Source organism: Heterocephalus glaber, unplaced genomic scaffold, assembly GCF_053883595.1.
Source record: "Heterocephalus glaber isolate CG9 unplaced genomic scaffold, H.glaber_assembly_v1.0 deba00000122, whole genome shotgun sequence".
NCBI lineage: Eukaryota > Metazoa > Chordata > Mammalia > Rodentia > Bathyergidae > Heterocephalus > Heterocephalus glaber.
In genome coordinates this window covers 81,680,916-81,707,503 of record NW_028258138.1, presented here as the reverse complement: position 1 = coordinate 81,707,503, position 26,588 = coordinate 81,680,916, and the positions used below count along the sequence as shown (strand labels likewise).

The 26,588-nt window shown below is 47.3% G+C and overlaps 1 protein-coding gene across 7 annotated transcripts in view; it reads right to left on the bottom strand.

The window, feature by feature from the left end:
- Positions 1 to 234: 234 nt before the first annotated feature.
- Wdr72 (WD repeat domain 72) overlaps positions 235 to 26,588 on the bottom strand; it is a 178,583-nt gene continuing 152,229 nt past the window's right edge. For all 7 annotated transcript variants that reach the window (XM_004835376.3, XM_013074273.3, XM_021260918.2 and 4 more), the window contains 2 exons: positions 7,430 to 7,534; positions 235 to 2,486 (listed from right to left, as the gene is read on the bottom strand). In XM_004835376.3, the coding sequence (XP_004835433.1) occupies positions 2,431 to 2,486; positions 7,430 to 7,534 (161 nt within the window). In that variant the 3' untranslated portion in view covers positions 235 to 2,430. The remainder of the gene's footprint in view (positions 2,487 to 7,429; positions 7,535 to 26,588) is intronic.

Sequence of the window (26,588 nt, the reverse complement as noted above, 5' to 3'; positions counted from 1 at the left end):
GCCAGAACACACTGAGAGGCTCTGCTCCCCACTGGTCACTGAAGTCTTTTAGAGCCTTTCTGCAGCTCTGGCACAACCAATACGCAATGCAGCCAACACGACATAACCACAAACAACACAACTACATGCCACGCCACCAAGAATGGAAGAATCCAGACTTGCAAACATGAAAATATGATATTCTTTTGGGTGGTCTCAGTTTCTCTCTGTCTCAATAAAAAAAGAAACACGAGATAATTTTAACGAAGTGTTTATTACAGATACAAACACACGTGTCGACACAGTGGCCCCACTGCCCACTGCAGACAGACAGGAAGACATGGTCCCGTGAGAAGCAGGTCCGAGCTTGCAGCGGGGGGACAGGCAGCCAGGACTACCACGTGGCTGGTCCCGCTCCCTGCCAGCAGCTCCCGCCAAGTCTTCCCCCAGCAGGAAGAGCTGAAGCATGTTGGACATCAGTCAGTATAAGCACATCGGTTCAGACAGATTTCAAACTTGTGTCACAGCGCATTTGCATGTGGATACTGTACACGCATCATTTCAGTCTCTCTCTCTCTGAATCTCTCATGTTAGCAATTAAAGTTCTTGGTTGTTAATGGTGTTGGCCTCCATTAATAAAGCATTAATAAAACTCCTTGTTTCGTAAAGTCAGGGTTATGCCATTTCTAATTTCCTATAGCCGGTGGCATCATAAAGTATTTTTTCAGGAATTCAATATTAGTTTTCTTAGACCCAAGAAAATGCTAAGTATAGCAACTGTTAAAACCTATTGTTTGCCATCTTGAGAAAGGGAGAGCCCTAACTATGAAAATAAGAAAGCATACTTCAATAATCATCCAGAGCTGGAGTGCGCGAGTGGGTTTTGGTCCCACACCTTTCCCGTCCCGGGGATGCGCACTTATGAGACACCTGTGCTGGGACTGGCAGAGCCCTTCCCACCGTGGCTGTGTGTGGCAGAAGACAAGCCCACCGCCAAAGTCACCACCTGCTTTCCTTCGGAACTTGTCTCAAGTGGCTTTGGGCTGCCACTTTTCCGCCCAAGGAGGAAAGCATACACAGGTCAGCTCCCAAAGGTTTCAGTTTTCTAGGGTCACTCGTATCCACGGACGTCTGACAACTCCCCATTTTAGTATATGTGCTGCCGAAGCAAGTGCAACACGCAACTTCTGACAGGGCATCGTTCTTAGGAAACGAACAGCACAACCTGGACCTCCTTAGAGGGGTCACACTTGGTGTCTGCATTCTGGCCCATGCATTCCGAGTGGGCAGTAGCTGAGTCCTTGCCAGCAGACACCACACACTGAACTGCAGGGTTCTCTCCCTGTCCCCATCCTGGCACGGACACTGACTCTAGTGCTCAGAAAAGTGTTTGATGATTTGAAGGGACCTGAAATTTTCTCGTAGAGAGAGCTATATATCATATATTTAATACTTCATTTTTCTATAGATTAGGCAATATTTGTATTCATAATATATGCATATTAATACGCTTAGAAGATTTTCTATAAATCAAAGAATGGTATAATATAAATTGCAGCAAGTAAATCAGATTGCTAACAGCCTTAATAGACGAGCACTTTATGTCAATTCCTATTTATATTACTCCTCATATTTTAGTTTTAGAATTCCTGCTAGACAAGCTTCTTTCTGGGAAAAGAACTGTAAGCGCGTCCACTTAAGAAGAGTCAACTGTGTGAGAGAAATGGATCCCCCTTCCCTAGCCCACATCTCTGTGGCCAGTGAGCTCAGGCTTTAGCTGAAGACAGTAGCCCCATGTCCTCAGAAGCCTCAGTGAGCTAGATTGCACCAGTCTGGCAACTGTGACACCAAGTGTCACTTGTCTGGGCTAATTGATGACTACAGGGAATTGCCTGTTTGTTAGCAGCATCTCATGCTTAGGGATGAGACTCACTGTGGCCACTGGTCTGAATTCAGGCATCCACTGATGCAGTGTTCTCACCCAACAGATCAAATTTGCTGAAGCTTTACATTACATACGCTGAAGCAAGATTAAATTGTGCGTTACATTGGTTTTAATGTTATTATATAACTCAGGGATTGAAAAAATGGAAGCAAATCCAAAGCACTGTTCAGTTTGTATCTATGGGCTGGCATTTCTTGTTGAAAATATTAGCAGAAAATAAGGAGGGATAGAGAATGATTCAGGCCAGTGGTGGCGAACCTATGGCATGCATGCCACAGCAGGCTGTCTGTAGCAGTGAAAGCTCTAAAAGGTTCGCCATTGCTGACTTAGGCGATCACTGTATAGAAGAACATGGGGATTTTCGATCAGTGTTGTGCTTTCAGTGCATTCTGGCTAGAGCATTAGCAAGTCCACTGTAGATAGACAGAACTGCTTCCCATAGGAGGTGAGTGGCAGGACTGGACTTCGTAACTGGGGACATCCGGGCTTCTGCACTGTAAGTCCACTCAGCACACCTTGCAGGAGCATACCTTTGCGATCCAGGAATGGTGTCTGGGCTTACCTAGAGAGAACAAGTACCTGGGTTATACAGTGGAACCCAGCAAGAGGAAAGGAGAGGAAGGAGGAGAGAGGAAAGGAGAGGAAGGAGGAGAGAGGAAAGGGGAGGGAGGAAGGGATGGGAGGACAGAAGGGGAGGAAGTATGGCCTGTATTTCCATATTTCTTTTCTATCCTGAAATAAAATGTGAATAGAAGAAGCAACAGTCTTATAAACTGGACAGGTGTGCTGCAATTGTGCATATGATTCGGGCTTTTTTTAACTGCCAAGGAAGATGAATGTTTCTAACAAGAGGAATTTGGTATGAAATTAGTAAACTTCCATACATTTCAAGCAGCTTAATTGTTCTTAGAGAAACCCCAACTGCAGCTTTCGGGTCAAGACTAATAAATTAGTTGAAAAAGGATTTGAGTCATAGAATCAAAAAACTTTGTCCTGGGACTACTTTGATGGTTATTCTTGGAGCTAAACATGTGTGATTTCAACACATTTGCCTATCAAACCCTCTGGAGCCTTGTTTCTTCATGAGCTATTTTTATATTAATGCTGTAACCCTGATACTAACTCCCACTCTACAAGGAAAAAGTCAAAAAGTTGATTTAAACTAATATTGTGTACTGAATGTGCATGTGCATGCATGCATGTGCCTCTGTGTGTAAATTAGACTGTAATTTTACTTCCTTTAAAAATTATTACATTGATGCCCCAGTTTTCCCTTTGGGCAAATTAATAAGAATATTGATATCATGAAATGCAGCCCAAAGAAAGTGCTCACACTTTGCTTCGGAGGTGGCTCTTGCATCTCGAAGGCCATGCCAGCCAGCCTGTGATTGTTAAGGCTCCGCCATCGCTGGCCTGAGCCCCGACTCTGTCCTACTTTGCCTTACCTGGTTTCTAGTGTGATTCATGAGCCAGAATAGTAAAAGAAAAAGCCCACCTTGGCTTTTTACAGTGTCGTCTCCTCTGAAAACTGCGAGATCTAGCTTTGTTCATCAGATCCATGCAAATGCAGTATTGATTGACAATGATGTACATAGATCCACACACCAAACGTGCTACATGAAAACCACTGAAAGGCTGTTAATGGCAGATGCATACTGATCATCATCTACTTCAGAATGATGGGGAAACTTGCCTGAATGTATTTCTTTTTTGGGCCTTCAAGTTCTCTCTTGTCACTAGGTTTTCAGCTGAGGTTACTCGTAAGTGCTCTGTCCCCAGTGCACTAGGAAGTAAAACTTTAATTTCCAAGAAATGGGGAGATAAAAGCCTAAGATCTCTCATCAACACTTCACAGAAATGGTGAACATCACACCATCACCATGAGTGTGAAGATGCAGGGTGAGGAATCCTTTTTTAACAAATATTCTGGGGAATGAAGATTGACCATGATTCCCTGTATAGGAAATAGTAAACTGGAGTTAACTAGCAAAGACTCAGCTGAACTATTTTTTGTGGAAATATTTTTCAGGTTCAGAAGCAACCAGGCCTCAAGGAGCCCAGGATAGCAAGCCTAATGGCCCTAATATCACACGAAAAGGGGGCTGCTGGCCTGTGCTTCTGTTACTGGACATCAAAGTTATTCCCAGAGGTTCCCAGAACCTAGAAATGCCAGGGAGTGAGGAGGCATCCTCCAGAGAATCTAAGGCAGAAACTCCAATCTGGGGTCACCTGTGAGTCTGAACTCTTTGCTGATGAATTATTCCAAAGAAAAGACTCTACTGTGGGCCACTCCTGGGCCAGGCAGGACTGCCAGGTTCACGGGCAGGGTCAAAGCAGCAGCAGCGCTCTGTCAGCCTTAATGGACTTGGTGCTCACCTGGGTACGCAGCGCGGCCATAAGGAGGCCAGGATGTGAGTGGGCGAGGCTGAGCACTGGAGGGTGAGGAGGACAGCGTTCCCCAGCCCTCTGCACGGTGACCCAGAGCAGACCGCGGCCCACTCACAAATGGGTCAGCAGTCAGCTCGGCTGGGCAAGGCGGTCCAGACTGCACTCAGCACTCATGGCTCACAGAGATCACTCACCAAGCCAGTCTGATGACTATATACACACATATGTGCATGCATGTGAACACACACACATGCAAATACCCACATGCACATATGCGAACACACACATGCATACATGCAAATGCACATATATACACATATATATTTGAAATTTTGATTTAAAAACTATCAACCTTTAAAAAATATCAACTTCAACTTTTTTCAAAAATTTCTACTTTAGTTTTTCTGTGCTTCAGTGTCCTTGATTTCTGGAAATGAAAAGAGCTATGATTAGCAACCAAAGTTCTAAGAGCTACATAAGATGATGGGTGGAGGATTTGCAAAGCAAAGCCTTTGTTTGAAAAGAGCAGTATACGAAGTGATGCCTGTGAACTGTGCTTGCGTGGAAAATGACCTTCCATTTTCTGTATTCTGTTCAAACAACTCGCCTGTTCATCTGAAATGATGTAATAAATATATTAGTCACTTAGCATTGCATGGCTAAAACTGCGTAAGGTCAATGCCCATTAGAGTTAGAAGGCTGAGCACTTCAACTTTGTGGGGGGATTTTCTCATACATGAGAATGCTATTAGGAATTTCCAATGAGTGATAATCTTCCAGTTGGAAAAGGTAAGAATGGCACACTCAGATTTAAATATGTCCCTTTCCATACAATAAATTACCAATGAACGAAATTGCAAGTTTAGCTTCTGGAGCACCTCTACTGGTGTGAAGACATCTCCCCTGATCTCACCCTTGAGAAACCCCAAATTTGGTTTTTCTTTTAACTGCAGTGGTTAGTGTGCTCTGGACAAGCAGCATCACACGTGGTCAACAGAGGTAACTAAAACCCCCAGAGCGGTGTGTGCCATTCTGGATCCCTGCCATTGGAGGGACTTGATATTTTGAAGTTTATTTTGGGACACTGAAAAGTGAACAGCCATATTTTCATAGTTTAAGAAAGTCCCTCTAGGCCACCAAATTCACACCAGAAATACCAAACTTACCTTGCTCTGGGTTCTGCTGTAAGAATGTTACCTACCACACATTCCTACTTGAAGGAAATAGACTCTCATCAAAATCTTTCTTCCTAAACAAGCACCTCTTTGAGAAGTGTCTTAATTTCTTATCACAGAATTTTACCCACACGAGGAGCCATAAATAATTCATGTCATTGCTGCTTTGTTGTGTGTCCCTGAACTGCACCGAGCTGAAGGCTGACAGCTGTGTCAGGACCAGCACCAACGATCTGACATGACAAGTGGCTAACAAGTTTCTTTCAGTCCCTCGTGGATGAAGACAATGGCCCAAAGTGCAGAAAGAAACCCTGAAACAAAATCAAACTGCTTCTTTCTTTTTACCTAAGTGCTTACCATGAGCTGATTTCCAACCTACAGCCCTGGTCATTTTCGAGGATGGCCCAGCCCCCATTCCTCACACTCGCCTGGCCATTTACGCCTGGCCACGGATCAATATGAGCAATTCTTGGAGAAATACGATGTCTCCATGACAACCAAGCCACAAATTCTCAGTGGAAAGCAGTGAGACCAGTCCTGAAGCCTCCAGAGGTTTGCAGGCCTATAAGGCGAGATGTCTTAAAATGCAGGGATGGACAGAGGAAAGAGCCAGGGCAATTCGTCCTTTATTACTAGCATAATGATGGCTGGGGCTTGGGAGATGCTCGCTCTGGAGTTAAGAAGCCTTATCAGCACCTGTATTTCCTAGCTAATCTTTCTGTTTTGGGTATGTCCCTTTGTTTGCATCGGCCAGACAGGCTGTGCTCTGAACCTCACTGCAGTCTCAGGCCTACGGAGGAAGGGGGAGATGTGTTCTCCTTCTGCAGTGGCCCAGAGCTGCTCTGCTCTTGTCAAAATCAATGAACTCTTAGGCAAACACTTGCCTCACGGATGTGACTGCCTGACAAAAGGTTGACGGGAAAGGGTTGATTAAGACACTGTGGAAACCTATGCAGAATGAGACAATCCGAGTCCAAACTAAAAGTAATTTAAATACAATTTTATCGCAGACATTGGACATGCCCACTATGCACCCTTTGTCAGTGAGATGGATCCACACTTTCCTTTTGGCCGTGACTCCCTGGTTGCCAGCGAGGCTGTCTCTCTGGGCCATGGCTCACAGGGCAGAGGAGTGGCGGAGGCCGGGCTGAGGCCATCTCTGGAGGAATCTGGCATGTGTGAAGCCATCACCACTGGGCCTATGGGGTCCAAGATGACTTCGGGGACCTGACACAGATTTCGGGCTGCACCTCTCCCTGAACATTAACTCTCAGCTGCTCTCCCGGGGAAGGGGTAGGGGACTGTTCGCAGCTGCCCCTGTCAGGGAAGGGCTACGGGACTTGGAAATCTCTTAACCAAGCTGACAGGCTGTGGAGAGGCCAGATCAAACGCACGAAGCGGGTGAGCACAAGGGATGAGGGGGTCTGGGCACCCAGGGCTCGATGCCGCAGAGGAGCAGCAGCCTCTCTCACTCGGCTTGATACTCAGTAATAAGAGACCTCCTGGCACCAGGGCTCTGGTGGACCCCAGTGCCGGTCATCAGCTGCCAGACTCTCTCCTTTACTAACTGGTCATTAAGACACACCAAAACCAGGAACAAAGACACCTGCTCAAGTGCATCTGACAGGACTGCAGTGCCTTTCTGCCTGTTCCTTCCCAAGTGATGGTGACAGCGGCCCGCTGCGTGCATAACCAGTTTAGCCTAAAATGGCTACAACAAACTAACTGCGTGAGCCTCCCTCTCGGCACCAGCCTTTGAACCTCCTCCGCCTGAATTCCTGATGAAAGAAGAGAGGTAGCAGCTCCTCACCGCGACCTCTGGAGGTGACCATTAATTTGACAGTGCGGCTGCTAAGAGAAAACAGCATCACAGGACCCCCCGGACCCCAAAGCACTGTCAAATTCATCATTTTATACTTGACTATTTTTAAATGGCTTTCACCTGGACTCTCAGACCCTTCCAAGACGCATCTGTCAGGCACGTCCTTCGAGTCCTGGAAGTTGGCCACCTCTGAGTTGCTGTCATGCTTGACCGGACTGGCTGCAGCTATTAAAAGGAGAGAGGAAGGGGGGGTGGAGAGAGGGAGAGAGAGAGAGGGAGGTGAGGAAGCAGCAGCAAACATCATTAAACCATTTCTTTTCAGTTCCACAGATATGTCCAGGGACACACTATGTAAACACAAATAATAAATTGAAATAAAATGTATCCTCTAAGTATTTATTGGCAGACACGTAATTAGTTGAAAAATCCATAGATGTGACTTTATCTTAGAAGAAAAATAAGTTCATGGCATCAGCTAAAAGCTACAAAGTAACAAAGTGATGCCTTGGAAGTAGAAATCGTATTTTTAATGCATAAATCTAAAACAATATAGTCAATTAATGGCAACAGCGCGCAGAGAGGACACCAGGCTGCTCAATTAGAGGATCCGCTCCAGGCCGGAGAAGACTTCCCTTGGCCGCCCAAGTCACAGCTAATGATGGCTCTGGGTGAGCTTCAGTCCTCTTTTGTGGAATTAAAAATGATACTAACACCGAAAGAAAGCTTTAAAAATAAATCTTAAAATAGAGAACGACTACACTGAAAATAAGGAGCACTGGTATTTTAAATAGTAGGTCTTTTGACTACTGGTCATTAGATATTATTTCTTAAGTAGAAATATTGACCAGAGATAGACACTAGCCCAGGAGTCTAAACACATTTCCTCTAAAGGCGTGGCACCCACACACTGTGTGGGAAAACACACTTCCCTGAGTTTAGCTCTCAGGCGACACATGCCCACACTGTGTGTTGTAGCGGTCATGTGTCAGGAGAGGGGTCATTGTCTTCAGGAAGCACCTCAGTGGGAAAGGAAAATAAAGCAAGATTCTCATCACAGCCTCCTCGCCTGTTTGAAGCCAAGTGCTTAAATAACACGCACGCACGCACGCACACGTGTGTGCACGTGAGTACAGGGACATTCTGCCTGTTGTCAGTTGCTGCATGAACACAACCACTATCTCCTGGGATCTCACTGACACTCACACACCACGTGGATCACCATGAGCGCGACGCAAGGCACACATGGCTGTGTCCCCTCAGGGAGCATTTGTTGGCGCTCGGGACGCTGTTCCCAGCCTCCAGAGGGGAGGAGGCTAGGGCAGGGGCTGGAGCCTGGCACCTCACACTGGACAAGCGGCACAGTGTCCCACCCAGTCTCCGGCCGCTCTCCTGTGGTGTCCTGACACAGCATGCGGAACTCAGCGGTCACAGGGCGAGCCCACACGTGTGTCAGAGGAGGCCTTGAGATGGTGCTGGCCCGAGGTACCTCGTCTGCCCGCTGGCCCCTCAGGACAGATGCTTCTCTGTCCCGTGGAAGTGTGAGCATGGTTTAAAACCCTTTGCTCGGAATCAAAATGTGGGAATTGCATGAAATGCTTATTTAAATAAATAAACCTGACATCTTCATTCTGCACATTTGAACTTTTTGGGAAGATAGGACGTAGACACCACACGTGTTTCCCTGGTGTCCCTGTGCCCCGTGTGCAGCAGCACCTGTCACAGGAAATCCGCTTGGAGGATCTGAGGGACCAAAGCATGGGCCAGGAAGGCCTCAGAGGGGCCAAACTCCATGGCCCCAGAGCCCGGAGGACGCGGCCTCTGGTCACCTTTGTGCAGTCTCCTTGAGTTCCTGCTCTGGCCCCTGGAGACCGCGTTGGATTTGCCCACTCTGATGTGGGTCTGCAGAGGCGTGGATGGGCTATGCGACCTCCCATAGATCTGTCTTCAACTTTCCTCAGTATAAATCCCACTTACAGAATACTTTGGAATCCATAGGTTTTCGGGGAATGTTTTAAATGCAATAGTTAAACACATCAATGCCACCAAAAGCCTTTATACAGGGGAAAATTTCCAAGCCTGTTTTGATTGCATTTATCTGTGTATATCTTGCTTGTTAATTTTCTTAAGTATTTCCACTGGTATTTAAAATAGGAATCAATTCCATAGCAAAATCTCTTCCTAAAAGCCAGTGGAGCAGCATTTCTATTATTAGGGCAAATGCACAGGACTTGTCACCCAGGACATTGCACTTTCATAGTTTAACACGTCTCTCCTTCCTTCCCTTAATCCACTCTCCAACAGATATTTATCAGGCACCAAATGTCTGAAGAATCTGCTCTGAATCCGAGACCTCAGAAGGAAAAGCCTATAACAGAGGCATCAAGAATAGTAAAATGCATATCTGTGATCATTTTTGGTGGCAATGAAGTGGCCCTGGATGCAACGGCATGCCAGACCTCTCAAGAAAGCTGGAGAGTAGGTGCGGTTCTAGCTGTATACCTCTCGTCTGAAAAGCGGTGTGTGTGAGTGGGCAGGGAAGCGGAGGGGATTCTTCTTCAGATATGTTGCTTAATTACACACTAGCTTCCAAATCTGAAGTGGTGTAAGCATGGTCAATTTCACTGGGCAGTCCGTGGAGCAGCCAATGAAATGTCCTGCAGAAGTGATGCCTACTTGGTGCTGCCTGGGAGTGGCAGGCTGCAGAGAGGCGTTGCCCCCTGGGTAGGTGCATCCTTGCAATTGTTCTTTTGGGTGTCTCCTGGGATGTTTCACCATTAAACCCTGGCATGACATGTGCGCAGGGCTTCTCTAATGAATCATTTCCACAATGGGGACATCAGCGAATACTGATCAGGCTCCTTACAAGCAGCTCTTCGCCAGTCGGGGAGGAGGAGAGAAAAGAAGGTGCTTCCATGAGCTCTCGTACATACGCCTTGAGCACAACGAATGGAACCTGTGGGAGCACGGAGACAGCATCGAAGAGCAGTGGCTTTGGGGGGACAGAGGGCAGCTCTTCTTCAGGAAGACAGGAGGAGGCTAAAGTGGAATTAGTCCTCAACTGGAAGAGGAGCCCCAAGGGTGCTTATCCACACCCATGGGATGGTGTGCACACACGCCCGCCCGCCCCAGGCATGTCTGTTCCTGGTGCTGCCTGCCTGGTGTGTGTTTTTAATGAGTTCTCCTCGCTGGTCTTTGAGCTTTTCCTGAAGTGCTGTTGTTGGCTAATTCTTCTCACCTGTACAAGTTAGCTATAGACAGGTTTTTCCTTGCCCTAGATAGTCAATAATTTGATCTTTACTGATGGTGGGCCCATTTATCACAGTAAGTTGTCCTTTCACTATACATATTGACTTTTGTTTATCAATACCAAAGTCCATTTGTAGCTCATCACTGAAGTTCCTGGATATTTTCAGGAGTTTTGAAGCTGCATTTCAAAGCTTAGCAGAGAGACGCTTCTGACATCATTGCAGTGCGAATGGCTGCTAGCTCTTCCTCAGCTTAAAGCCAACTGTCTGTTTCCTCTGCAGTGGGTTCTGAGAGAGTCCGCATCAGGAGGGTAGGGGCTGACACAACGTACTCTTGCTGCCAGTCCTACCACTGAAAGACAAAGACACGAGGCTGCTCCATTAACTCGCCATGCCTTGCAAAATGCTGACAGCCCAAAGGCCAGGGTTCTATACATCTCCATGCTATCTCGGTGGTGACACAGAGGGGAGTCAGTGTTCTTTGTGTGCCTGTGTTTGGCGAGAACCCCTTTGACTGAATGTGATTCTCCTAGATCCTAGAGAGAGGATCCAGCCGACAACAGTAAGAAATCAATCTGTAATCCGCATTTAGGGTGCTTCAAAATCAGCCCCAAAGACTATGTGAGGGAGATTCTGTAGAAGCCAGTGGCGTCAGGCTCTGTGGCCATCTCCTCCCTCACCTGTTTTCCTCTGGCTTCAGTCATCCTGCAAGCCCGCCTTCCCCTCCTCACTATCTGCGGCTACAGGTGACAAGAATGAGCCAGTGGACGACTGTAAGAAGCACTCCTACCCTCAACAGGAGAACCCCACTTGGGCAAAGTCCCCCCCGGCCAGCAGCAGGCCAGGTGCCACCAGAGCCCACTGCTGTCCCAGCAGGGCCACTGTGAGCATCTGCAGCACACGGTCTGCAGTGTGAATAAAACCCGCAGCTCCACATGATCCTTTCTTATGATGACATGAATGAGGTAATGAGAGGCCCTCTGCTCACATATATATACAGGCTTTTTGGAAGTAAGGAGGGTATTCATCAGTAAATCATCAATAACAAGATAGAACAGGTCAACTGAATGGAATCAACCAGTGTGGCAGCAAAGGCCACACAAAAATATTAATTACCAATTCATCAAGGACATAAAGACTAATGTACAGGTCACAGTTGTCGGGCCCATGGGACAGAAGACCTGGGTTCAAATCTACTCACTCAACAAGGTGGCGAGAGCCAATCACTTCCTGCTTGATAATTTGGGTCACCCTTCAGTGTGAAGGAGTCACCAAAAAATAAGCCAAAAAACATCTTCTCAGAGGCTTGAAAGAAAGAAAAATGGCACCAAATATAGGTGGAAGTAGATAATAATGAGAGAATGGCAGATCACAAAAAAAACCGTGATGTATTTTAAACAAGAAAGAGGCAGAATCCGTGAAAAAACTTCAAGTGATAACACCGAGTTTGTGAACAGAGGATCTCACTGAACGGACCCCAGATTCAGTTCTCAAACTGGCTTCTCTCCGGACAGATGTCTTATCAGGAAAGCATATATGGCCGTGTACATATCACCCCGACTTTAACAAGTATCTGCTGAGATCCCCGAGCAGTAGGATCCTTGATTATATTTGAATAGCAATCACTACATCCTGCATCAGACTCCTGGCTGGTTTTGTCTTCAGTGTGGACTGGAAACTGCGAAAAATTCAACTGGGCACCTCAGGCTTCTTTGTCATTAAGTAACGACTTTCATGGACAAGTTCAGGAACAGGGGTTAGCAGGACACCTGGTCTTTCTGCCGTCTTCCTGCAATTGCAGTCTGATCTGGAATACTAGTTTCCAGGTGGTATTTCTAGCATAAATTGACATTTTCAACTGATAAAAAGGAATTTTGCAGATGCTGTGAAAAATAACTGTTGGTGGGTATCTTTACCTAGATTACAGAACTTGTTATTTTATTTAATGCACAAGCAGAGAGAGGATCAAGCTCCTGCTTACTGGAGCTAAAGGAAAGCCTGCTGAAAGCTGCAGGTGGGCAGTGTGGCTTGGTCGCCCAGCTCATTTGAAGGAAGGTGAATTCGAGTGAGAGGCAGGGGCCAATTGTTTGACGAGTCCTGTTAAACACTGCTCCATTCCTCTCAAACACAGAACCTCTGGGTACCAGGACACTGGAGCAATGAGCCTCATGGAGAGGCTGAGGAGCGAGACCAGCACCGCAGCTCAGACCCACGGCAGGTGCAAGGCCAGGGCTCTCAGCGTGCCCAGCTGGCTCGGCGGACACTGACAAGGGCCCCAGCGTGACAGAGGCACGGGTTAATTTCCCCTGCAGCTGAAGCAGGAATGCCCAAGGCCAGGTCTAGGTGTTATGGCTCCAACTCCCCCCAGGTCCCCCAAATCTATTATTAATGCCAACGGGCCGTTTGCATCAGAGTCCCATCTGGCTCATTCTTTTAACAGAAAACAAAATTCTTCACTGATTAGTGCTGAAATATTTGTATTAATTGCAAGAAAAAAGACTGTGAACAATTTCATTATTGAAATGAATTTATGAGCACCCACAGAGACATGTGGCCTCCAAAGAAATCCTGATCGGTGAGACCCAGCGGGTCTGGAGGTTCGGCTCGGCTCTGCCTCTAACAGCGCCACCTCTGCATCCTTTCTTCATAAGTGAGGAGCTGGAAGGACAGTCTCTCTGGTGCTCTCCAGCTCTTACTCAAATTCTGCCAGGTAAAAACCCAAGACCAGCTGAGCATGGTGATGCACACCTATAATCCCAGCTACTCAGAAAGCTGAGACAGGAGGATGTCAAGTTCAAGGCCAGTCTGGACAATTTAGCAAGACCTTTAAAATAAAAGTTTAAGAAAGGGCTGGGGATGCAGCTGAGTTCTAGAGGTTCAATCCCCAGTATTGGGTGGGGCAGGGGATTCAAGCCCAACCCACCACACAGTCAGGATATCACTGCACAGGGTACTGAGAAACAAGGGCCACTACAGTCGCCTTGGGGAACACAAGGACTTCTGAGCTCTTCCTGAATTAAGGAAGATGTTGTTTTCCTGGAAGAGGACCAGCTCCTTGGCTCCTGGTGCCCAGGCATGAAGAGACTGGCCACTGTGATCTGCCAAGGCATGGGCAGGGCGAGGAGCGGTCCAGAGGTGGAGAGTGTGCCCTCCTCCACTCAAATCCACGGACGTCGGTTCAGCCCACGTTGTCCCTTCCTTGCCATGTAAGGGTGGGGCCGGGAAGTCTTTTGGTCTAAGTCCAAACCAAGCCAAAGCCCAGGCCCAGTCAAATGATCCAAACTCTCTGACTGCGCAGATGGCAGGGGTGGAGGATGAGGGATGTGTAGGTTGGGGAGCAGGAAGGGAGGTTTCCAGGGGGTGATGCTGCAGCCCTCGCTCCCAACTGGGGGACCCTTGGAGTCACTGGAGTGGGATCAGCAAAGATTCTCTCTGTGTGGCTTTGGTGACATTTCCTTCGCATTCCAGGGAGAAGGTGGTGAACTGCTGAGACACATTGCAGTTTTTTCAGTATCAAATAAAGCAATTTTCGTGACTCTGTTCTCTGAACATTGTTGAGTAAATACAGAGTGGAAATAGCTAGGGGGACATTACTCTTTCTTTTGCATATTTATTCATAATTGGATAAATCCTATGCAAGAACACAGGTCCAATCAGCAATCTTAACCCCAGTTCCCTCTGCCACAGAAATAACTATTTAAGAAAAGGGACGGAAGTCCTATCTCAAAGGGCTCCCCAGGGTGGACACTGACTCTCAGCTCCTCCGTGACTTTGTGCAAACATCATCCCATGTTTGCCTAAGGGCCAAGTTCTTCAGTGAGCATGGAAGCACATTCACTGCTTACTGCTCAGAAGTCTAAGAAAGCACTGAACTGAAAGCAGGAACAGACTCTGAAGGAGAAAACAAATAGCTCCCCGCATATTGACAAACTGAAGAGCTGTCAGTAGAGGGACAACTCCAGGAGGAATTTATAGTAAACTTCCCAGATCATATTTGAAAATGTAGAAGGAGGTCAGGAAAACAAGAGAGACTCCTCAATCAGAAGAGCACTGGGCTGGCAGTGGAGGGAGAGATAAACATGATTTATATACGAACTTACGATAAGGATTCACAGCACAGGGCAATTTAACCTCAGGAAAGTCTGCAGGTGTCCCCAGGGGAAAGGGCCGGAAGTGGAGCCCACATCCCGGGAGGAGGACAGCACAGCGGCCAGGCTGGACCTTGGCCCAGGGCCCAGCCTCCCACCCCAGTGGACAGCAGTGCCCCGCAGGGCAACGCAGGTCTCGCCTGGCCATTGGGTGTCCATGCTGTCATCGCTCACACAGGAAACGGAAAGAAGGAAGTCGAATTACTCAGACCCAGCCTCGCTCTGGTGCTCCCCAACATTAGGAAGGAGGAGGCCTCAGTTACCCCACCTTGCACCAGTAGGGTCCAGTATCTGATGCGGTTTATCTTTATTTGAGTGACACCCAGGTGGCACATTGGTGTGTCAAGAGCCCGCAGCCCTGGGGGAAGCCATGCCCGGGAGCCTTGTACAGCCCCACTGTGCTTCAGCTGCTCCCTCACATGCCACGCCCAGAAGGACGGTCGCCTGGACATGCGAGTCACGTGTAGCCAATCATTTAAAATACTGCCTTTGCCGGGAAATGATGCACGACAGATAGATGCCTTGTCACATCCTGATGCCACATCCCTGCCTAATAGTTTATTTAGACAGCCACATCGAGGTCTGCCTGCCCCAAACACAGAGATGGGCCTGGGGAGCAGCAGAATCTCACCTGGACATTGGGTGATCCAGCGACTCACAGATAAAAGGTAAGGATCACACACTCAAGAGAGTAAAAATTTTAAGAACCCACATGCATGTGAGTAAAGAGAAACCCATAATTCCAATCTGAGGAGACATACAAAGCAGTGTTAGCACATTTGGGGAACTAAGAAGTAAGACACAAAGGGTAAGAGACGTCTAGATACTTCCAGATGAGACAGATCCCTAGAGTGCTGTAAAATATTCCTCTTAATATAATTCTACAGGGGTGGGGTTGCAGCCTGTGATCCCAGCACTCTGGGAGGCTGAGGCGGGAGGATCACAAGTTCAAGCTCAGCCTAAGCAGGTTAGCAACTTAGCAAGACCCTGTCTCAGAGAAAAAGAATGTTTGGAAGACTACATGGTTAAATCACCAGGACACTAGAGGTTCCTGAGTTATAAAATGCTGGACTGCTTCAGATAAGCTATAGAAAACAATTGTAGGGCGGAGTCAATAACGGTGCATACACATTTTGGTATGGCTTCTTTCTGGGAAGCCTTTCAGGGAAACATAATCCCAAGTATGTATAGTGAGCCCACGGCATGGAGCTGTCAGTTGCTACAACTCGGGAACCTGCGACAGAGTAAAGGCAGAGGCAAGAGACTCAGACGGTGCTTTACAAAGGACATGCAACCCTTAATGCAGCCCCAGGAGCACCACGCGAGCCCATGGGCCTGGGCCAGATGCTGGACACGTCTCCTGTTGTGGAAGTGTAGGACGGAAGTGCAGAGGGAGCCAGAGGCCTGGCCGGAAGTGCGGGATATGAGAATCTGCAATGTGGAAGTCAGTCTGAAGAGGAGTAGGAGTGATGATGCTTGTAAAAGTGCTAAGAGGAATCAGCTCTGGTCAGCATGTTCTCACTTCTGGTTCCTCCTACCTCCAGAGGTCGTTGTCCTCTTCCTGCTCTCTGCGGCCAGTCACCCCACAGTGAAGCCTGAAAACACGTCTCTCCTTCCGGTCACTCCTTGCCCCAAGACAGAGACACATCCTACCTCTGAGCCCGAGGTCTGGCCTTGCCACTCCTGTGCAGAGGACCCATGGTGTCCTCCACGCGGTCAGTCGGGGGAGTCCTTCAGAGACACGGCCTCAGCTAAGGGTGGGCGGCTTGCCCTGGGTGCAGCCTCTCTCGAGTCCTTGCAGTCAGACCCCAAGTTACCTCCTCCATGCAGATGAGGCCTCATACTGCCCCCGCGAGTCGCCCTTATTTCCAGGCTCAGTGGCCTGGACAAGCCCTGGGCTCTCGAAATCCTTTCTCATCCCAGTCTCTGGTTCTTTGCTTACCAAAAATCACCCTTCACGTCCTTTAGCTCAAATTCCACGTCTCTGCGGAGTCCTCCTTGACCCCAGCTCACATTTGTCTCTCCGCTTCTGTTTTTATCAGCACTTTACTCCCCTGTACTGCATTCCTCCTCCATTCTTTGGGCCTCCTGTCTTACTGCTCCTCTAGGGCACATCAGCTGGGACCCAAGGAATCTTACACATCTGGAAGCTGTGAGGATGTCACCAGACACTGTCACCTCTCCAGAAAGGTGCTGCGTCCGGAGACCCGGGGACGCAGAGCTGACCTGTCCTTCCCTGTCCTCCTTCGCTAGTCTCTCCTCTCCCCGACTTGTTCAAACACGCTGAATGCAGCTCAGTCTGGGACAGCGGTGACGAAGGGTGCTGCAGATGCTGCATGGACCACACTGACAAGACTCTAGGCCGAAGCACCCTTTACACATTTACTTCCCTATGGGGCAAAGAACCAAAGTAAGAGCCACACAGAGCAAAAGATCACACCCACACCCTGCACAGGAGGGAAACGCACTGACGCCCAGCCTCTTTTCCTTACCGTCATGAATCATAAAGGTCAGTTCACCCCGAGGCAGCCCGCTTTCCGGTCCCCTTCTGTCTCTCTCAGACAGAGGCTATCTTTCTATAGATATTTCCTACTCTTAACCTCCAAAATAAAAATAAAAAAGAAAGAAAGTCAAATTCACCCTGGAATTGCACTTCTCTGAACTCAGTGTACAGGCATAAAACAAATTTTGCTCTCACAGGAGATCCTGTTTTTGTTTCATTAGTTCAAGGAAAGGGTCACTCAATCTTTAAAGCATCTGGTTGATTTTTGGTATGATTCATGCTCTCTAACATTCACAGACACATTTCATCCTGAAATGTTTCCTACATATAAAACGTGTCTCTGCCAACAGCATGACGGTGAGGCTGCCATTTCATGCACCCAGAAGCAGCATGTGAATCTAGGCAAGGTGACCAGAAATACAAAATAAACTTATTTAACATTTCAGCAATTATTGTTTCACCCAAGTTCAGATTTCAAGGTGGATTTCTTTTTCTTCTTATGAAAGGCAAAACTTTCCCCCAGGGCTAGAAGAGAGAGAAAAACCTCCTTCAAATACGAAGCCTACACTTAACACGCATTCTCTTTTAACATTTTTATTCTGTATTCATCTACCTCACTGATATTTCATTCTACCAAGAAGGAGGTGATAAAATTTTTATTAATGTAGTAAAAGAAAAGAAGAAATGAAGATGATTTGTCATAATTGAACTAGATAAAATGAATTCTTGTGATCTTAATGTAAGAACAGACTCTAACCTCTAAAGGAATACTGAATGATGGAAAGATGATTTTTACATAATAGAACCATTCACGCCTGTCATTTAATCAGAGCAAAGGATAATCCTGGGGCTGCAGTAGCTGCCGTGCTTAGGCGTGGACACGTTCTTTCCCAGGGGCCATCATTTTCAAAGGCTTCCCCTTGTGCTGCAAGGGACTTCCTGAACCATTCACACCTTTGCATGAAGCTCCTTCCCTTCATGAATTAAAGATCAGGCAGATTCACTCCTTATGAGGTCCAAGCAGGGAGAGGGACTGAGATTAAACCCTGCCAAGGGATAGTGATTTTGTTTTAAAGCCCCAGGGCCCTGGGCGGCTCCTTGGCCACACCTGGGTTCCCGCAGCCAGGGGCTGTCCCGCCCCAGAGCCTGGACTGCTGCAGCTTCCAGGAAGCCCAAGGGCTTGCTCCGGCTGGTTCCAGAGACACAGCTAAGGCACAGCTCACACTGGCCTGTAAGTGTCTGAGACCCGCCCACCCGGCAGCGGCCAGTCAGCCCCAGCAGTGGCTCCAGGCTGACACGGTTCCCACTCATTTGCTTCACAGACTCTGCTTAGCTGCGGAGGCCCTGGCAGCAGCTGTGATGGGAGTCCGAGTGCTGGGCCTGTGAGCATGGCCAGTCACAGTGGAGGCCAGGAAGTGGCTCTTGGGTGGGGAGTGGGTGCGACCGAGCCATCTCGGCCCAGCTGGGGCTCAGAGCCCACGTGTCCCTGGGGCAGGGGCTCTGACAGCATCTGCTGCTTGGCTGGCTGCTGGGACAGATCACAGAGTGATCCCCTGTCTGCTTTCCCACTGACCCTCCAAAGCCAATCATTAATTAACTAAGATGGAAGACACGTCACCATTCACACAGCTTGCGTGGCAGTGGAGAAAGAGACTCTGACCACATGGCCTTTGTTCTTTCTCCTGATCCTGGAGACATTGGAACTGATCGCTCTACCCTAAGGTGCTGGGTAGCTGGACTCGGCCAGAGGGAGCCAGAATCAGGAAGAAAGAAAGTGCCAACCGATTCACTTCAACCATCAGGCCCGAAGAGCAAGCTGAGCTGTGATGGCAGGGCAGAGGAGGTGCCTGGCGGAGGCCTGGATGGCCTGCTGTTTATCAAGTGAACACATGGGAGACAGACGTGTGGACACACAGGTCACCGTTCTCCATGCAATGCTGTCCAAGTTCGGTGAGCCACTGGCCCTAACATGGTCAGAACAGAGGCAGAAGGAGCTGAAGGCATCGAAGCCACCAGCATCCAGTGTCAGCAGTGCAGGGCAAAACCACAACACGGTGACAAACACAGGTAGGGCTTGCAAAGTCACAGGCCGGCGGCCTAGCTGGCTGACGAAGAAAGCAGGATGAAGGCTTTTTCATGAGCCTGACGTGACCATGCTGTCTGCCCACTGCCTCGCACCCTGGGCTCATCTTCTTAGAAGCCCAAATCAAGGGTGCTCAGTCAGCCCCAGTCCAAACAGAGGGAGAGAGCAGGGGATTCTGCTGAAAACCATCAGCAGGTCTTCTCTGAATGAAAAACGGGGGAATCATAGGTTACTCAGCTCCTTGATCGCACATCAACCCAACAGATTGCTGACTTGTGCAGAGCACAGCGGGCCCGGCTTTCCAGGCAGCTGTGCTTAGTCTTAGGCCACTGCCATTTACTATGTGCCTGTAACCCTAAAGCCAGGGCTCTGCCTGGACATTTGGCAAGGACTGTGCTTAGTAACACAGGGCTTCTACTTCTAAGACTGATGGTTTAACTGAATGATACAGTATGATTAGAAGTCTAAAGATTACCTACAAGGCTTTCCTTTTTAATTGGCCTGTTTCTAATAGGTGTTTTCTTCAACACTGTTTAAGATCACTACCATATTTAGCTTTAGGATTCTGCTAAAAAGGACAGCTTCCACAAATGAGAGACAAATGCCTTATTGTCATGGAGATTTATCAGTGTGCTATTAAAATGCCTAATTTAAATAGCCTGGCTCATCCATATACCAGATAACCTTAGACAAGTTACTCAGCCTTTCTGTGTCTACAAAACAATGACAATGATGGTGCCTATCAGGAGGAGAGAAAGGTTACAATTATGGTGGACCCTTGATTTAGGAACTCAATTCGTTCCCGAGGGCTGGTTGTAACTCAGGTTAGTCAGTGAAGGCTCAGCTCCTCTACACAGCCTTCCAGGTCTCTCTCCTGTACACAGGTGGATCTCAGTGTCCTTAGAGACCCTGGCCCAGGATTTCTCAGAGAACCCCACACAGGAGAGGCTGCTGTTGTCTTCCTTTCAGAACTCTTTAAGGGTTAAATCTGTGTCTGAGATCATCTGGAAGCACAAGTGACTGGCATTTGGGTTGTAACTCAAGACTTTGTTCCTAAGTTAAAACTAAAATTCTGTTCATAACCCAAGTTGTCTGTATGTCAGGCTGGTTGTAACTCAAAGGTCCAGCGTAAAAGAGTTACACCACACGAAGGTTAAAGGCTGGAATGCAGCAGGCCTGAATGAATCCAGTGTGACTGCAATCTGTATCTATCTTCCTCTAGAGATATGTGCAGATGGCAATAAGATGTCCAGACTTCATATTTACTTTTCTAGCAATATAATGATATGTAAAATTTTTCTGACCTAGTAATCTAAGAGATACCTTAAGATAGCTATTATTATCTTGGTCTTGATTTAAGATTGTAATAATCTAGTAGACATTGTTAGTGGTCCTTCCTACTTTAAGTTTAAGGAGGCAGACAGATTTGCAAGTCTTTAGTGGCACCTATAACCAAATAAAATCCCACCCAGAGTCACCTGTAGTTCTTGTTTTTTTCCTATCAAGAGCACTCAACATGGAAGGACGGAAAAATGGTTTCTGACATGTGGATCAGATAACATGGGACCTCACTGGAAAGTTATTCTAAATAATTTCTTTTTGCTGATACATTAAATGGAAACAATGACACATTGATATCCTTTAGGAAATATAACAATGGCCTTTGTAAACAAATTGATTTGTGTTTGGAAGTTTAAATTATTGTTTGTGTACAACAAAGTTTCAGATTATGGATACAGTTAGATCAGAACCCTTTTGTGTGTGTTTGCATGCACATGCATGTGTGTGTGCATGCCTACATGTGTGTGCGTGTTTGTGTGTGTGCGCATGCACATGTGTGGTACCAGGGATTGGTCTGAGGGCTTTGCACTGAGCTCCATCCCCAGCCAAGCAGATCCAAACCTCTTAAATGAACAGCCATGGCCTTTTATATTTGAAAGGAAAATGGGTCTTGCACCCTACCTATGTGTAGCCCTTGGTCCCTGGGCTTCTTACCAGTTTCCAGTCGCACATAAGGTTTTAGTAAAGGCTCAGGAAGAAGTGGGAGTCAGCCCTGCCTGCCTGTCCAGGTGGAAGCATCCCGAGGGGGCCGTGCTGGGCTACTGCCTGACACCCGGCCCTGGCTTGCTCTATCCTCTTCTCATTGCTAGCGTGGAAAGCACCAGAACAGCACAGCAAATAGCTAGAATCAAAAAACTCTTTATTTAAACTACAGGTTAAACCTCGAGAGGCGAGCATGCTTGTATCTATCTTAACTAACCCTGGATTTTAAAGAAGTTTAATTTATTATGAAAACTTTCTGGTTTCTGCTGAAGATAACAAGGGGAAAGTTAGGACTACCTTAACATCCAGCTCTGGCCAGAGCTAAAGACAATGACTTATTTGACCCAGCTACTTCTCCAGTTGGTCCCCATCCCCTTATACACTCAACAGATCCCAAAGTCCACCAGATCTCTGCACAGTGCTGACGTCTCTGTAAAGCAGTGTGGTGAGGTCTTAGCAAGTATACGGAGATATTAAGTAGCGAGTGTCTTGCTACTGTCTTTACAACACATGGCAGAAAAGTATTACATAAAGCTTTTAGAGTAAAGGAGCAAAATATAAACTTGTCTAAATGGGCTCAATTCCACAAAATTAAATAAAAATACAAAAAGGCGGCGGGGGGCGGGACAGAGAGACACAGGAAAATAAAACAGAACACATAGTGAAAAACATAATTTCACGTGTGTGTGTGTGTGTGTGTGTGTGTGTGTGTGTGGACTTGCCAACATTATCGATAAATGTTAATGCTTGGATCACCTATTAGAAGAAGAGATGGCAAGATTGGCTTACAAAGTAAAATCTAAAGCAGTGTTAGATAAAAGAGACATAACCCCAAAGGGTTAAGAGAGATTAAACATAAACGGTTAGACAGGATATAAATAAGCCAAAAGAAAGCAGCGGTCACAGTGTTATTGAGCAGGGTGGAACACAAACCAAAGACCATTAAATGAACACACAACAAAGTCTGTCTTATGGTACTAGAAGACTGCAATTCAGAACGAAGGTCCTTCAATGACCAATATTTGTGTGTATAGCAACACAGTTACTCTAATAAAGCAGAGAGGACAGGAAATGGGATGAGAAAGCACAGACAGCCTTAGCACATCTCGGTCTGAGACAGGTGGCGAGGACAGAGCATCCCTGGAAAAACCCATGCAGACCAGTGGACGAGGGGTTCGATAGCTGAACACCAATAATACACAGAACACCTCGATTTGGGGCATAAGCAACCTTCATCAAAATTGGCCACGTGTGAAACTCCAAAGTATCTCCCTAATATTCCAAGTAATGAAACAGCTCAAATATTCTCTTGATCACAATGCAATAAAAGTAGAAATTAATAAGGCTAATGGAATAAAAAATCTCTTTCTACTCAGAAATTTCAAAACACATTATAGAGTCACTCTTGTTTTACAAGAGAAATTCAATACAAAATTGCAGACATTTTTCAGAATTACAATAATGAAACCATAATATAACAGAATCAATTAATACAATTAATCTAGTTACACGAGGCCATCTTTAACAATAAAAAGGTAGTTAATATATGTAAAAATCAATCAAGTAGCCAACTCAAGAATGTAAAGAACAATAATGTAAACCAAAAGAAACCAAGAGGAAAGGATTAATAAAGACAGTAAGTTCAAAAATAATAAAACACAAGAATTAAGGAAGAAATACAAAAGGTACTTTAAACAAAGTAATCAATAAAACCAATAACCACTAACAAATCTAATCAAGAAGTAAAAAAGATTCACAAGTATATGAAACAAAAAATGAAAAAGGGTAGAAGAATTATTAATAGAAAGGAAATTTTAAAATGATAAGCAATTGCACACAAATTAAATGAAAATCTAGTTTAAATAAGTGCTATTTTGGAAAAATGAGTAGTCATCAGACGGGTAAATCAACAATTACCATAATAGAAACGGGCACAGAAAAGTCACTTGACAAAATTCAACACCCATTTATGTAAAAACATTTAAGAAAATAGGATTGCTGAATATTTGATAAGACAAAATATACTTACCTCAGCTCTAAAGCCAATTTCATATTTTAATTTAGAAATAGTACTAGCTTTCGCATAAAAATAAAACCATGAGGATGCCGTCCACTCTGCCTGACTACTACTTAACACTGTTGGAAATACTCACACAATGAAGCCAAGTAAAACAGAGGCATAGGTACAAACACGGAGGAAGTAAAACTACTTTTTATCGGAAGATATAATTATGTATGTGGAAAACCTAAAGAATCAATGGAAAAAAACCACTGCAAGCAACATGACAATTTCATGATATATAAATCATTAGTCTTCATAAATGCAAACAAATACCAGTTTGAAGCTATAATGCCCAAGAAGCACCTCTTTATAAGAATTTTTTAAATAAGAAATTCCCCAAATCTATCTGAGGAAAAGTTCTAAGACAGTCTTACAAGACACAAAGTATACTGAACAAGGTACACTTTAATCTCGTAAGGAACAACTGTGTGGAAGCTACTGAGTTACTTGATTCTTTGGATCAGCCACTATGGCAATAAAACAAACAGAAATGAGCTCAAAGATACTGCATGGAGTTTCTATTTTCCAGGAGAACTGGGGCCTCAGACCTGAGCTCACGATCCAGTGTTCCATACAAGCACTGCTTGAGGAGAGACAAATACTGACATGCACTGCGTTCTTCAGAGAGCATTTCAACGCGCTGCTTTCCGTCCAGAGGTCCAGAGCTGTTTTCTGGTCCAGGTGAGTGGCCTGAGTATCTCCTGCCCTGAGACTGCACAGTAACTACAGTGCTCCCATTGGGACCGCATCTGTCCCATAATCAGTGAGCGCCGCAGGGTGAGGGGCCGTGGTGACTGATGACCTTTGTGCCCATCAGGTGGCCACGGTTCCCAGAGCTAAGCCTGGAACTCTGCCTAAGGGTGCTCGTCACGGGGGGACAAGGACAGGGGAGCCCCAGGGTCACTTTGTAGCAAGAACGGCACTCGGCCCTTTCGGTCAGCGGCCTGGACCGAGGGGTCTCAGGTGGTCTCCTGAGCCTGCCATCCGCAGCAATGGCAGGACTGGCCTGTGGCAGGTGCTCCGGCAGGTGGTGGCGTCTGAAGTGGGTGGAGGAAGGAACCGCTGTCTCTGTGGGGACACAGAAGAGGACAGAGTGGACTCCCCGTGGCAGTCCTGGTGACGCCATGGACAGCAAAGGGAAGAGAATGTGACAGATCTGCAAGGCACTAATGTGACAGCCGCCTGGCCTTGTGGTCTGACCCCTGGCCCCACCGGTGGTATCCATCTGGACTGAACGTGGGGCCCTGCACCTGGTCAAATGATGCCAGGATGTTCAGCCACCGGGCCTGCGCCGGTCCTTCGGAGCCGTGGGCTGGCCCTCACCCAAGACGTCCTGTCCTCCCGACTCTAAATACAGTCCAGTGGGGGCAGGGGCTGAGCATGCCTTGGCGCCTTCTGAACAGTCCTGTGCTGAGGGCTCTCCCTGGTCAGTGCCGCTAGAGAGGAGAAAGAGCTCGAGCCACCACACCCAGGCAGGAGCAGAGCTGCTGCTCCATCGGGTCGGGGTCGGGAGGAGGCGCTGCTGGCCTGGTCTCCGCCCAGCGCTGCCCGGGGTCCTGGTGTGCGCGTAGCCATGGGCAGAATTTCGGCGGACTTCAAAGGGTGAATTTGAGGAGAGAGGGTGAGTCACCAAAAGGAGAAAGCAAGGCATTAATCTTTAATGAGCTCCATTTATTAATTTATAAAGGCAATGGGAATTGGGGTGAGTCTAAAAAGCAAAAGCTGAAGGAACTATCTGGAGTGAATGGTAATGATTTTCTGACCATATCACACACTGATTTTTTTGCGGGGTGGGGGTAGCTGGGTTGTAAAGCATTAGCTATTGTTGGTCAGCTTATAAGTGACGGTAAGATTGCAAAAACTAGTTCTGGCCACTTAGAAATGGGGGGCCATTTGGGAGATGGGGTTTGTTAGATGAGGTCACAGGAGAAGCATGTTTAAACTCAGAGTCAGCAGCGGTGGGCACAGGCAGGACCGGCAGCAGGGCTTGCTGGGGTCCTCTCAACTCCAGACAGAGGATGGCGGTGACAAGGAGCAAGCCCTAGCATTGGGGAAACTCTAAAGAAACAGAGAGCACAGAGCTGCATGCGATCATGAGCAACTCGGGCATCCAGGTCTGAGCTGGTGAGGTGTGGGCCATGTCACCGTGTGTGCCTGGAGGGCGCTCGCTCTCCCTTGGTCATGTGCAGGCTTGACCTGGCACATTGGGCACCCCCAGGTGCTGGCAGGGAAGATGCAGCCACACAGAAGACAGAGCAGTGCCTCCTCGTGCCCCCACAGGAAGAGGTGCTGAGTGAGCGGCCATCTGTGTGGAGGGTCGGGGAGCTCCAAGCGCTCTGGGACCCGCAGGTCATGGACATTAGACCATGCTGTTTTGGCCAAACATGGAAGGCAGACTGTTTGGGCAGTTTCCAGAAGCCGTGGCAGCTGACATATGGGCTTCTGACATGCTATGTGTTCTTTCTTCTCCGAACAGCCCAGCCATCGCGGTGCAGGCTTTGCTGTCAGCTCAGAGGGAAGTGGCCATCACGGAGCTTCCGGTAACTGCTCTGTCTCAGCCCAAGGCCCCAGTCCAGGCCCGGGTCCAGGATCTTCAGAGATATCGTGCCCACCTGCGATTGTCTATTTCCCGTCATCTATGCAGAGCCTCTCCAAGATGAATTGCCAGAATCTTCCTCAGTACCACAAGTGCCACGGATCAGTTCAGCTGAGCCAAAAAAACCCATGTCCTTGAACCCCGTGACCATTTCCGAACAGTGCTCAGTGGCAAACATGGCAAAGTGATGAGAAAGCAGGTCTCATCTCTGCCCACAACTGTGTGCCCTTCTCTGGGCCCTGACCAGGGACTGGCAAAGCTTCCCTGGGCGGTGAAGGTAGTCAGGTACTGTAGACTGGAGCGGCGAGACAGTGTCTACCACAACCACTCAACCTTAAGTTAGTCCATGATAACCACCACACAGTCTAGGAAGGGGAAGCGTGGCTGTGTTCATAAAACTTTATTTATAGAAAGAGGCAGCAGGCTGGTTTCAGCTCATCAGCTATGGTACATAGAGCCCTGGTCTTGACCATCAAGCTACCAGCTGAGCCCAGAGTCCAGGGCACAGTGAACCTGTGGTCCCAAGAGCTCACAGGCCTCTGTGCCTGGGACTGTGACCTAAGAATACCCTCTTCCATCGCCCTCCTAAGCATCAGAAA